Here is a 13,936-nt window from a genome sequence, read left to right on the forward strand (position 1 = left end):
CTTTTCCCTTTCTGCCCGGCTTAATGCCCGCTTTCTTGATGACATCCCTTCCTCTCAAAAGGGGTGGAAAGGAAGGTATTTTTTTATTCGCCTCCCGGGTTCTCTTGATTGTCCGACCGGGTTCCTCCCTTCTCTTCCGGCTCAGCCAGAACTTCCTCGGGCGTATAAGTCTGAAGAATTTTATACCCGAAGCCTCGCCTTGGTAGAGGGTAAAAAGTTTTCTTCCTCCGCCCTTATTGCCCAAGAGCACCTGGCTACCCATCATTTAAGTGCCCGGGTTGAAGATCCGATTGACCAAGTGATTGATGAAGTTGCTGGCTCGGGTCTTCAACCCGGTAACTTCCCTTTACATGTTATGCGATTGCTCCCTTGCTTTATATTTGCACTTGGATTTTACCCTTTCTTGCTTTTTATGCAGATTTAATGGAAGAGGCTTTTGCCAAAAGATGGACAGCCGAGAAGGCAGCCAAGGAAAAGAAGAGGGCAGCCCGAAAGGCTGCTGCCGAAAAGAGAGCGGAGGATGTGGCTGCCCGGGCGAAGGAGACGGCCCGGGTACAATTTGAACTTAAGAGAGCGGCGCCTGAATCCAGGGAGGATGAAGAAGACCTCCTCCCCCTTAGCCAAAGGCAACGAAGAGTCATGACCATCCCGGTGCTGACTCTTATTGAAGATGACCAAGCGGGAGGCCAGGCTTCCTCTCAAGCGTATCAGTCAGACACGCCTTCCCTTCCGCGCGATGACCAGGCGCCCCTCCAAGAACCTTCCCAGGAATCTCTCCAAGGGCCTCTCCAAGAGCCCTTGCAAGGGCCTCTCCTCTCTGTGCCATCTGCTCGGGCTAGTTTCTTCACTGAAAAAGATTCCCGAGTCGTGGCAAACCTCTTCAAGCAAATGCTCCTTCCTATTGATGAGGCCTTCCTCCAGAGTGTACCGCCGACCCCCTCGATACCAGGAGGGCGTAAACAAACTCCTGGCTGTAAGCTTCTTTTTTCCTTATTTATTATTTTTATTTATTTACTTATTTTGATCCGCCTTCTCTTTTAACTAGGGTGCTCACATGATAATGTCTGCCCACGAAGAAGTGACCTTCTTGACCAATCGGCAAGCCCCCCAACTCCAAGCCATTAGGGAAGCACATGAGCGCCTCCAGGAGGAACTTTCCCGATTGAGGGGACTCCATGCAGAAGAGGTGGCTGCTCTTCGGGGTTCTATAGAGTCTGCCCAGGCGGAACTGGCCAAAGCCCGGGATGAAATAAATGAAGGTCACATCAGGGAGGAAACTCTCCAAGGACATAATTCGGTTCTTGAAGGCAAGAACCTCTCCCTGATGGACACCATAGAACAGCAGATGTCACGGGCTGAGAAAGCGGAGATGGCCCTGGCCGAGTCTGAGAGCCAAAAAGAGAAACTGAGGACTTCCTTCCTGGAATCCCCAGAATTCAAGGCCGCAGTTGAGCATTGAGCCTATCCTTTCTTTAAAGTCGGCTTCAACAGATGTCGTCAACAATTTAAAGAAGCTGGGCTTATACCCAAGGATAGGGCCAACTTTCTAGACTTCGGGCTAGCCATTGCGTCCCTTGCAGGAGCCGGGTCGGAAGACAAAGAAGAAGAATCTGGAGAGGAGGAAGGAGGAGAGGAACCTGTAGAGGAGGAAGGAGAAGAAAAAAAGCGGCCGACGGAGGAGGAGAAAAAGCCAGGCACCGACCCTGTTGATATAGAATAGGATTGTAATCTCTTTCTTATTTATAAATTCAGTTCCTGCCTTCGGGCTTATTAGTAATGTAATACTTCCTTTCCTTCTATCCTTCTTCGCAATCTTCATAAAAATTTAGTCATCCGATCTCAACAGGACTAGGATACTCCTGATTTAACAAGTCTTAGAAATCTTTCAAGTGTTAAAAACTTAACCGAGATAGAAAACTAGGCACCGGTCTCCTATATACTAACTGAACATTTGTGATGCAATTATCTGAAACAAACAAAAGCTTAGGCCGGAGAACAGGTCCCGGGACTTTGGAATGGTCGAGGTACGGAGCCCCGAGCCAGGGTGTAATGCCCTGGGCTTATGTAGAGCTAAGGTACGGAACCTTAGGCCGGGGAACAGGTCCCGGGACTTTGGAATGGTCAAGGCACGGAGCCCCGAGCCAGGGTGTAATGCCCTGGGCTTAAGTAAAGCTAAGGTACGGAACCTTAGGCCGGGGAACAGGTCCCGGGACTTTGGAATGGTCGAGGTACGGAACCCCGAGCCAGGGTGTAATGCCCTGGGCTTATGTAGAGCTAAGGTACGGAACCTTAGGCCGGGGAACAGGTCCCGAGATTTTGGAATGGTCGAGGTACGGAACCCCGAGCCAGGGTGTAATGCTCTGGGCTTATGTAGAGCTAAGGTACGGAACCTTAGGCCAGGGAACAGGTCCCGGGACTTTGGAATGGTCGAGGTATGGAGCCCCGAGCCAGGGTGTAATGCCCTGGGCTTAGTTCCTCTCGGTCTGATGTATCAATAACTTAAAGTAGACAGAAATATGAGGAAAGCGATCCTTTATTATTTCTTGAAAAGCGAAAATTACAACTGGGCATTGGCTAAGGGTAATATTTCTTTAAATGAAGTACATTCCAAGGTCTCTTAAGAAGTTTCCCCTGAGCATCTTCCATATAAAAAGATCCGGAACTAACTCTTCTAATGATTTTGTAAGGCCCCTCCCATCGAGCTTCAAGTTTGCCCACATCCCCAGCCGGATTAACCTTCTTCATAACCAAGTCCCCTATCTGCAGATCTCGAACTCGGACCTTTTTGTTGTAGGATTTCATTACTCGGCCTCGATATGCTTCCATCCGAATCATGGCTTGATCCCTCTTCTCTTCTAATAGATCCAGTTCTACTGCACGGCTGTCCTCATTATTGCTCGGGTAAGATTCTACCCGGGCAGATGTTTGCCCAATCTCAACGGGAAGGACGGCCTCGGATCCGTATACCAAGCTGAACGGAGTTTCTTGAGTCGGTGCCCGGGGGGTAGTCCTGTATGCCCATAGTACACTGGGCAATTCTTCTACCCAGTCCTTCCCTTTGCCTTGCAGTCTGGTCTTTAAGGCTTGCACAATAATTCTGTTTACAACTTCTGTTTGACCATTGGCCTGAGGGTACGCCACAGAAGTAAAGGACTGGGTGATCTTAATTTCCCGGCACCAAGATGTTATCTCCTTTCCCTGAAATTGCCTTTCATTATCTGAGATCAATCGCCGGGGTACGCCGAAACGACAGACTATATTCTTCCATAGGAACTTTAGAATCTCTTGCTCGGTGATTTTGGCCAAGGCCTCAGCTTCTACCCACTTAGAGAAATAATCAACAGCCACCAGCAAGAATTTTTTCTAAGCCCGGGCGACCGGAAATGGACCCACTATATCCATACCCCATTGATCAAAGGGACAAGATGCCCAAATAGGCTTCATAGGAGTGGCTGGGCTGTGTTGAAAGTTTGAATGATGTTGACATCCCTCACAAGTCCGGACCACTCGGGCGGAGTCATGGTGAAGAGTCGGCCACCAGAATCCGGCTAGCATCGCTTTGCGAGCCAGAGATGTTCCTCCCAAATGCTCACCACAGCATCCTTCATGAATCTCTTGAAGAACATAAATTACTTCCTTCCCGCTCAGACACTTCAATAATGGTCCCTGGAATGATCTCCTGTATAGAACATTATTTAAGAGAACAAACCTGGGAGCTTTTCTTTTTATCTTCTGTGCTCGAGCTTTCTCCTCGGGCAGTTCACTGTCCCGGATGAATTTTATCAGAGGAATCATCCACGAATCTTCTGGTACTGTCAACATTTCCTCCTCTTCAATAGCTAAAATTACTCGGGAGACAAACAAAACTTCCCGGGTGCTGTCTTCTGACAAAGAGGCGGCCATTTTTGCTAAGGCATCTGCTTCTCCATTCTCCTCTCGGGGTATCTGCTCAATGCTCCAATCCATGAATACTTCTGCCTGGGCTTTGATGAGATGCAAATATTTGAGCATCCTGTCATCCTTGACTTCATACGCACCTTTTATCTGCTGAGTGATCAACTGTGAATCGGAGTACAATATAATTCTGGCCGCTCCAATCTCCCGGGTAGCTCGGATACCGGCTAGAACAGCCTCATATTCTGCTTCATTATTCGTCACCCGGGAATCAATTTTTACTGCCAACTTAATCTTCTCTCCCGCCGGGGATATTATCACAACTCCGACTCCGCATCCTGCCAGGCAAGAAGCCCCATCCACAAACACTCTCCATCTTTCCTCCTCAGCAGGTTGAATCATCTCAGATAGGAAATCGGATAAAGCCTGCGCTTTTATGGCCACCCGGGGTTTGTACTCGATATCATATTCCCCCAATTCCACATTCCATTTAATCATCCGCCCGGACACTTCTGAATGAGTCATAATTCTTCCCAGCGGGCTGTTAATAAGGACGATAATGGGATGTGACAGAAAATAAGGCCGCAACTTCCGGGCAGTCACAACTAAAGCCAAGGCCATCTTCTCCACTTCACTGTACCGTAGCTCGGGACCTCTCAGGGCATGACTGACATAGTAGACAGGCTTCTGATCAGAATCCTCTTCCTTTATCAACACTGAGCTAACGGCATACTCTGTGGTGGATAAATACACAAATAATTTGTCCCCGAGCTCGGGTTTTACCAGCACTGGGAGCTCAGTCAAATGATTTTTTAGATCCTGGAAAGCCTGCTCACACCTATCATCCCATCCGAACTTCTGGGCTTTCCTGAGAACCTGAAAGAAAGGATAACTCCTGTGGGCTGACCGAGATATAAACCGAGATAAAGAGGCAATCCTCCCGGTCAACTTCTGCACTTCTTTGACAGATCGGAGAGAAGGCATACATAGCACGGTTTTTACTTTTTCTTGATTGACCTCGATCCCCCGCTCTGTCACTATAAAGCCCAAGAACTTACCACTCCTGACCCCGAAAATACATTTAGCAGGATTGAGTTTGATTCCATAAGATGTCAAAGTGGCAAAGGTCTCTTCCAAATCAACAATAAAATCCGCCACCTCCTTTGATTTTCCCAGAATGTCATCCACATAAACCTCCAGATTTCTTCCCAGCTGCTTCTCAAAGACTTTATTCATTAAACGTTGATACGTGGCCCCTGGATTTTTCAACCCGAAAGACATTACAACATAACAAAATGTACCTCCCGAGGTGATAAAGCTGGCCTTTTCTTGATCATTTTTTGCCAAAGGAATTTGATGATATCCCTGATAGGCATCCATGAAACTGAGCAGCTCGAAACCTGAGGTGGAATCCACCAACTGATCAATCCGGGGCAATGGGTAATGATCTTTTGGACAGGCTTTATTGAGGTCCCGGAAATCAACACACATCCTCCATTTCCCGGTGGCTTTGGGTACCAGCACCACATTCGAGAGCCATGTAGGAAATTGTACCTCCCGAATATGGCCGGCTTGCAGCAACTCTTTCACCTGTTCATCGATAACTTTGTCCTTTTCGGGACCAAAGTGTCTCTTCTTCTGCTTGATCGGGTGAGCTCCCGGGAGAATGTTTAATCGATGCTCAGATATCAGGGGTGAAATCCCTGTTAGTTCCTGCTGGGACCAGGCAAACACATGAATATTAGTCTTTAGACATTTAAGTAAACTGACCCGGGTGGATACATTGAGGTCCCGAGCTACCCGGATCTGTTGGCCTGGTCCTATCTCCACAGCCTCCTGCTCCTCTTCTGCCACAAAGTGTACTTCCCCCTTTTCCACCACTCTCCCCCTGACTTCCTCCATCTTGGCTTTCTTCCCCTCCTTTCTAGACTTGCCTTGATCTGCCCGGATACCTTCCACATAACATTTCCGGGAAGAAGGCTGATCTCCACGGATCTCTCCTACTTGACTTCCCACTGGAAATTTGATCTTTTGATGGTAAGTAGATGCTACTGCCCTCAACTCATTCATGGCCGGCCTCCCCAGAATGATATTGTAAGATGAGGGGGAATCCACCACTGTGAAGGTGGTCATGACTGCTTTCTTGACATCCCGGGAGCCTAGAGTGAGTGGTAGAACAATTTCTCCCTCCGGATAAACAGCATGTCCGGCGAAACCAAATAGGGCAGTCTCCACAATCTCCAACTTAAACCCTTGCAGATCCATCTGCACTAAGGCATCTTTAAAAATCACACTGACTGAACTGCCTGAATCCACAAAGACTCTCAAAATGTCGTAGTTGGCCACCCGGGCTTGGATGACCAGAGCATCGTTGTGTGGCATGTTTATTCCCTTTAGATCTTCCGGACCAAAACTGATCACGACCTCGTTTCTCCTAGATCCTTCCACCTCCATACACTCCCGCCTACTTCTCGACTTCCTGGCTCGATATGAATCTCCATCAGTAGATCCTCCCGAGATCATTTTGATCAATCCCGCCGCAGGGGATGAAGATCTCTTCTTCTCGGGCTCCGGCTCCCTCCTCCTACCCACATCGTTCCTCGGGCCACTCCTTCCGTTTATCCGGGTGTTAGGCACTGGTGGCCGAGGTGTCCAGAGTGGACCTCTCGACCTCTTGACCAATTGATTATATCCCTGACTGGTGGGTGGAACATAATTTCTCTTTAAAGCATTACAATTCTCAGTACTGTGCTGACATATCCCATGCCTAGTACAAAATCCACTTCTTTCGGGTTGAGACAGCGGGTGATCGGGAACTAGATCCCTACTGCATTCCTGTACCTCTCTCTCCCGGGTAATTTTCAGTGGCACGTGCTGGGAGAAGTGCCCTGGATTACCCTGCCTTGGTCCTCTCTCCTCGGGCTTAGATGCCCGGTCCCCTCTCTCCTTTCTGATGGCTTCCCTCTTTTGTCTCTGGGCTTCCTCCATATTAATGTATTTCTCTGCCCGAGATAGCAAATCTTCAAAGTCCTCAGGCACTTTCTTTGTTAACGATTTGAAAAACTCACTCTCTTTCAAACCTTGAGTGAAAGCAGTCGTTTTTGTCTCCGCAGCGCAAGTAGGCACATCCAAAGCCACTTTATTAAACCTCTTAATATACATCCTCAGACTCTCCTCCGGGCCTTGCCTTACTTCGAACAAACTGAAAGCAGTTTTCTTATACTTTTTGCTGCTACTGAAATGATGCAAGAAGATTTTCTGAAAATCATCAAACGATTTAATACTCAATGGAGCCAACCCATCAAACCATCTTTGAGCTGAATCTACCAGCGTAGTCAAAAACACTTTACACTTGATCCTATCGGTGTAGCAATGCAACATAGCCATATTCTCGAATCTGGCCAAATGTTCCTCTGGATCTTCGTTTCCATCATACGTTCCTATTTTGGCAGAATTAAAGTTCCCAGGAAGAGGTTCCCGAATAATTACCTCAGCAAACGGGCGTCCTTTGACAGACGCTCGAGAAGTTCCACGATTTTCCAGCTGTCCTTCCAAGACTTTCATTTTCTGCTTTAACTCCAACATCTCCTCGACCATCGTTGGTGACTTAGATCCAGCAGATGATTCCTCACCTTCTCCCCTCTTCTCCTCCTCCCTCAACTCCTGCTGCTGCTCTTGCTCTTTCTCTGGTTCCTCCTCGAGTGGTATATCATGGTGGGAAGCTTCTCGCCTAGCCATAGCTTTCTCCACGGCTTCAGTAATACGCTTATCCAACTCCTCTGGAGTCATGGTAATAAGATCAGGAGGAGCATCCTCTTGTCTTGAGTGATTTGCGTCGACTCCCTGAACCCGGGAAGTATTCTGGTTAGTTTTCCTCGTGTGAGCCATATCAACGCCTTAATCTCAAATTTCTCACAGACGGCGCCAATGATGATGCGGCCACGCTGAAATGGAATGAGTTGGGTCAAAAACTCCAACGGGCCAAATCAATAATTTATAGTGTTTGGGAACTTGAGTGTGGAAAATGGCTCTTTCAACACCTGCAAATAAGAAAAGAACTCGTGAATGGGCACCGGAAGGGTGTCCGGCGTGACCACTCCGATGCTTAAGTCAGCAGGCTTATCAAGGAATAAACTTAGAGCAATATGTATGAATGCTTGAGAAAGAAGAATTTTTCAGACCCCGTAAATGACAACTATACCTACTATTTATAGGAAGGAAAACTAGAGTTACCTCGATACTCGGGCGTACCTACCACTTGTACCCTTGAACGTTGACTGCCTGTCCAGTCCCTTTCTTCCCGATAGCTTCGCGGACACTCCAAGGAGAAGGGATGTTGACTTCCTGTCCAGTCCCTTTCTTCCCAATAGCTTTACGGACACTCCAAGGAGAAGGGATGTTGACTTCCTGTCCAGTCCCTTTCTTCCCAATAGCTTTGCGGACACTCCAAGGAGAAGGGATGTTGACTTCCTGTCCAGTCCCTTTCTCGGACCTCCCAACGAGGTTACTTGGGTATTGAGCCCTCGGCTCTGACATGAGAACCCGGGCCCTAGTTAATCATTTCACTCGACGGTTATGTAGGAAATACTCGGCCTCTCGGTTTTCATACGAGCCATGCAACGAAACTTCCCGAGTCAACCATGACCCGGGCCCTTTCAAGGGTATCAGGTACCAAACGTGGGATACGGAGGATTGTTTATCAATTCATCTATTATCACATGTACCAAACTATGCCTAAGAGTATTATATATTTTTTAATATATTGTTTCGGCATTTCGGTATATGCCGAAATTTTTTAAATTTCATTTCATACCATACCGAAAATTTCGATATTATTACCATATCGTACTGAAATATTTGGTATACCGAAATTTCGATAAATTGTTTTTTTGAAACACTGAAATTGAGTCAAAAATTTTATCAATGAATAATGCATTCAACAAAAAGTTGAGTATAAATAACATTTCATTATCGATATATGGGAAGCTATTTTACATTATCCGAGCTTCTTCAATAAATGACGCCACATCACTAAAATCGCCCTCGATTAATTTCTACCATAAAGTATACACTAAAATAAAATTAATGATGAAAATAATGTTAATAATATTGAATTAATCGAGTCACTATCATAAAAATTAAAAAATAAAATAAAGCAAAGAAAAGAAGAGAGATACGAAGTGTGAAATGAAAGGTGTATATGTGTTGTCATACCTTTTCTCTATCAAAGACACCTTTTATTATCCAATGATCCAAACTATCGATGGTCCATGTCTGTGGTTCACCCTACAAACACAACTGTCACAACTCAAATAAATTTAATGTGTTTCTGACTATCTCAATATAATGTATTTTCAATTTTTTTAAACTATTTCTTTTATTTTTTTTTGGAATAAGTTGTTCTGAAACGATATCACAGATCTTTATTTATTAAACGAATCAATTATGTTTATATTTATAATAAAAATTAATGTTTTTAAGATAAAAAATAATATTTTTCACAGGTGATATAAATATAATATTTATTCTACAAAATTGACCAACAAAAATATCTCACAAGAGTTTTTGTTTTTTTTTTTCACCGATCTTCAGTTTTTCGTGTAAAGTTGTTTCCAAGGGCGTAGCCATAGTATAGGCTGGGCTGGCTAGGCTCAAGCCCAGCAAAGATTATCAATTTTTTTTTATATAGTCATATAGTGTAGTCCAATTATTTCCTTAAGCACATCCATTACAAAAATAAAATGAAAAGAAAAAAAGAGAGAGCAAAACGATAGAAAAAAAAGGTCATATCTCACATAGCGCTTGGAATTGGAATTCACATCTCAATAGAGCTTCTCACTCTCTGTGAAGCCTTGAATCTCAGTGATGGCTTCAAATCCATTCTCTGAAAGTGCTATTTATTTTTTGATTGATAAATTTTATCCCAATTATTTTTCCAAAGATGACATGAAATATTTGAAGACTCAATTGGATCATTACTAACTTGATGTATTTGAGGATTCGATGTTTGATTCTCTTCCTAAATTATGCCGACTATTAGATGAAACAAAGAAGTCGATGATTATTTCACTATTGATAGACTGATTCGTTTGGGCTCGACTCTTCTAGTTTCCACTGTTACAACTGAGCGAACATTTTCAGGGATGAAACTTCTTAAGACACCACTTCGCAACAAAATGTAGCAGTAATATTTAAACAATGCAATGATTTTGTATATTGAGTGAGATTGTTCATGACATTGATATAGAATACATAATTGATAGATTTGATCTTTTGAAAAATCGAAGGTTGCGAGTAAAGTAGTGTTTATTTAAGTTACCCTATTTGGCGTGAGTTTTTTTTTATTAATATGCGTACTCTTTTATTTGATTAATGCTTGAACTTTTGGAAAATATTTATCAAGATTTGAAGATTATGTTGCGAAAATCGTGGATTGCACTTAATCTTTATGTCAGGTAGAGAATGTTGTATTGATTTTTAGATTATTTTTTTTTATTTTCTAGCCTCCCATATTTTGAAATTCTGGCTACGCCCTTGGTTGTTTCTCCTTTATTTACTTTATTTTTTCATAATTTTTTTATTCTTTTAAGAATATCTAAGTATATAATATTTTTTATTTTTAAAAAGGTTGAGTGAGTGTATGATCTTAATGGATATACATGCGTACGTGTGGGTTGATATCCTCCTGTGTTGTTCATTCTCCTCTTTGCTACAACTTGGTTTCCTGGTCCAACACCACTTGCCAGAAATTCAATGCTTCAATTATTATTTTACATATTCAAAATTATATTAGGAAAAAAAACTTTTGATTGGCTATATTTACTGGAAATTATTCACCTGAAAAAGACTGCATGCATTTATGTATTTACCACTGAAAAATGTTTGGCATTCCGTCAAGCATTCATATAAATTGTGATAGAAGAATTTCTTTTGTAAGTAAAAATAAATATTAAGTACTTCATAAAATTAGCTCGAGAGGAGAGGTGCACTAATTGCACTATATGTAATAAGTGGTCCTTATTTTAACTTTTAATATTCATTAATCGATGAAGAAAAAGATAAAAATTGAAAATAACAAAACCAATTTAATGCATTAAATTTACAACTTGCAGAACTTACCGAAATAAAAATGAACAAGTTATATGACCAAAATTTTAGTTTACTCCCACTTAGTATATATCATGCATTTATCGTTAATTATCATAAGATTAATTTGCCAAAAAAAAAAAGAGTAAGAAAAACGTAGGAGTAAGAAAATTTTAACCGATATCTTATCCCAGATTGAACGAACCCAGACACGATAGTCCAAATTTGAGAGTACAGACAATAACAATGTAATATATATTCAAATATTCATGGTTCCAAACAACCAAAGTGGGGACAATTTATGTAATTAATATGTAATTTTGTGGTTGTGTGTATATGAACCACTCACATATATATATATATTAGAAAATAAGAAATATTATCAATATACAATATTTCAAAATCCCTGGGGGCTCCATCTCTTTTAATTTGTTGCACAGAGAAAGGTGGCCACACAAAACCTTCTGCCAATCTTTTCCCTCGAACTTGGTCCCTACATCAACTTGGGATCCTATCTTACAATTCAATGTTCAATTCGAAGTGAATAGTTAAACACATTGAACAATATAACAGTTTTACGAAAAATCAAATAAATTATAATAATATTATGTAAAAATTAAACAAATCGAAGAGAAATATAGTTGTTGGAGTTATATTTTAATTAGGCTCGAAATTGGTCAAACTCAAATCACATAAAAAATATGTGACAATAGTAGATAAGATCTCATCAGTAATTTGAATTGATTTGAATAAATCAAATGCGTACAAATAGGAAGATATCATGGAGAGATAATGGACAAAATCATGGAGCAATGGGGGAGTGAGAAAAACCGCACAGAAGATCAGATGAAAAGAAGATCGGCAGAACCCGGAGGAGACGTTCAACAACACAAATATAAGAATTCTCTGCAAATATTTCCACGACTGTATTCTCAATATTCCAGCGTCTTTCATGTTTTCCAGTCAAGATTGTAGCATTAAAAGTCATTTTCATTCAGTTTTCAAAACATTTTTATTATATGTGCATGTATTTATAATTTCCTACTTATTTGTAGATATACAATCATGTTGGGATTTCATTTCATCAAATTTCATTTTCTTTGCTTTAGTTTTGGTGTTATATTTGCATAGGAGGTTAGAACGAAAGATCAAGTTACGAATCCATTCTCGTTTGAATTTTAGAAGATTTATTTTTCATTATTTTCGCACAAGTTGGTGCTTGAAGCACCTCGCATGCCTGCATCATAGAAATATTCCGCAAACAATTTTTAACACGCCCCAGTTGAACAAAAATATGCTGCTAAGAATGAGAGAAAATGCCAATCAAGGGGATGTGGAGTCTCTGCCAAACCAAGAAGAGATTTAAGTTTCATCAATAGAACAAACTGCTGCTAAACAACCGATCAAGAAGTTGTATTTGCATCCATGTCGTATTCCACTGGTATATTCTCACATTTCAAACCATTTGGTAGTGAAGAGTTGACAACAATGAAAATTGAAGAAAGATCTCAAGCATTGTCTAAATCTATATATGATTGCTTGAAGATAGTTCTGGATAAACCAAATCTTTCACGGCCCGAGACCGGGGTTAGTCGACATCAGCGTTGTTTTACAACCACACAATTGAAAACAACAAGCCTCGTGGTACAGTTTAAACTAAAAACTAGTTTATTACCCATAATCAATCATAAAATTGTCTTTACAACATAGATTCTTAAAACGATAAAAATATGTGGAATCTTTTGCAACTTGAATTTAACTTAACTAAACGAAAACTAAAATAAACTTCTTGATTCATCTTATTATCAGCCCCAAAACTGACCTTGTTCATCTTCCTCGATTTTCTATTCTGACTTATCTGGAGAGAGTAGAGTAAGAGATGATTGATATGATAGTTACTCAGTAAGCGATGGTCGTTCGACCATATATATAACAATACACATGAATTTCGAAAACCACATATCATATCATGCATAAAATTATTCTCATAACATGTCATCATCATAACCATAAGCATAATTTTGGCCAAGGCAAAAAAATTCATCTACTTTCCATGGTTTACTAATATCAGTCCCTAATTTTCACTATTATAAGGGGGCTAGGCCATATAACGGTCATAATCCCACCGTGAAAGGGCCATAAACATATGTCATATTGGAATTTTCACCCATATCCAGGTGAATCCTTACATTGCCAAAACATAAAACATACAATAATCGTATCAAAAAGGGGTAAAAACAGAATAACAGAGCTCGATCGAAACTTTCAAAAACGAAATAATTCATATACAACATATTTTAAAACAAGCTCACTTACCTTAGATCTAGAAGAAAATGTGAATAATTCGAAAATCATTGAAGAATCATGCAACCGGCACTTCCAAAATGCAGCAACACTTCGACCAAAAAATTAATCACCTTGCAAAATTATTTATGGCCTATTGAACCGTTAGATCGAGCTCAAATTGGACATTACGTTCACAAGCACGTAAAATAAATTATGAATGGTAGAGATCGGGTATGGAAGTCGTTTTATCCTGTTCATGAACAAAAAACAGTAGGTATCCTGCTCCCACCTAGAATATGAGCAATTTTCTTGCAAATTCTTTTAACGAAAAAATAACCGTTGGATTTGACTGAATGTGTATATGTTATTCAAAACATATGAAAGCATATTATAAACGGTAAAGATCAGATTCTGAGCATTCGAGCGAGAGAAATAATTTTTCGAACTTGGACAAAATTTTGATGACTGCCACAGAATTTGGAGAAAAAAATTTCGAAAATTCTAAGAAGAGTTTAGAGAGAATTTATAAATTTTGAGCGTATGAATGGTGTGAAATTTCGAATGGTATATGGTGTTATTAATAAGTTTGATGTGAAAATATTACCATAATTCAATTGATATCCTTCCATAATTTGGAGATGTTTCTTCTATAAATTTCGAGACACTCCTT

At 41.3% G+C, this 13,936-nt stretch overlaps 1 protein-coding gene across 1 annotated transcript; it reads right to left on the reverse strand.

Annotated features, from left to right (window-relative positions):
* Positions 1–2,574: 2,574 nt before the first annotated feature.
* Positions 2,575–7,782, reverse strand: LOC140835704 (uncharacterized). Its single transcript, XM_073201108.1, has 2 exons — positions 3,405–7,782; positions 2,575–3,317 (listed from the first exon to the last, which is right to left on the reverse strand). The coding sequence occupies exons 1-2, from the start codon at positions 7,780–7,782 to the stop codon at positions 2,575–2,577; spliced, it is 5,121 nt and encodes a 1,706-aa protein (XP_073057209.1).
* Between the last annotated feature and the right edge of the window lie 6,154 nt (positions 7,783–13,936).

Source organism: Primulina eburnea, chromosome 7 (assembly GCF_022965805.1).
Source record: "Primulina eburnea isolate SZY01 chromosome 7, ASM2296580v1, whole genome shotgun sequence".
NCBI lineage: Eukaryota > Viridiplantae > Streptophyta > Magnoliopsida > Lamiales > Gesneriaceae > Primulina > Primulina eburnea.

Excerpts from the sequence above, each read along its gene's own strand:
- LOC140835704 (XM_073201108.1), bottom strand. The coding sequence starts at position 7,782 with ATGGCTCACACGAGGAAAACTAACCAGAATACTTCCCGGGTTCAGGGA. Across the intron at positions 3,318-3,404 it reads TTGTCCCTTTGATCAATGGG|AAGCTGAGGCCTTGGCCAAA; the intron begins GTATGGATATAG and ends CTAAGTGGGTAG.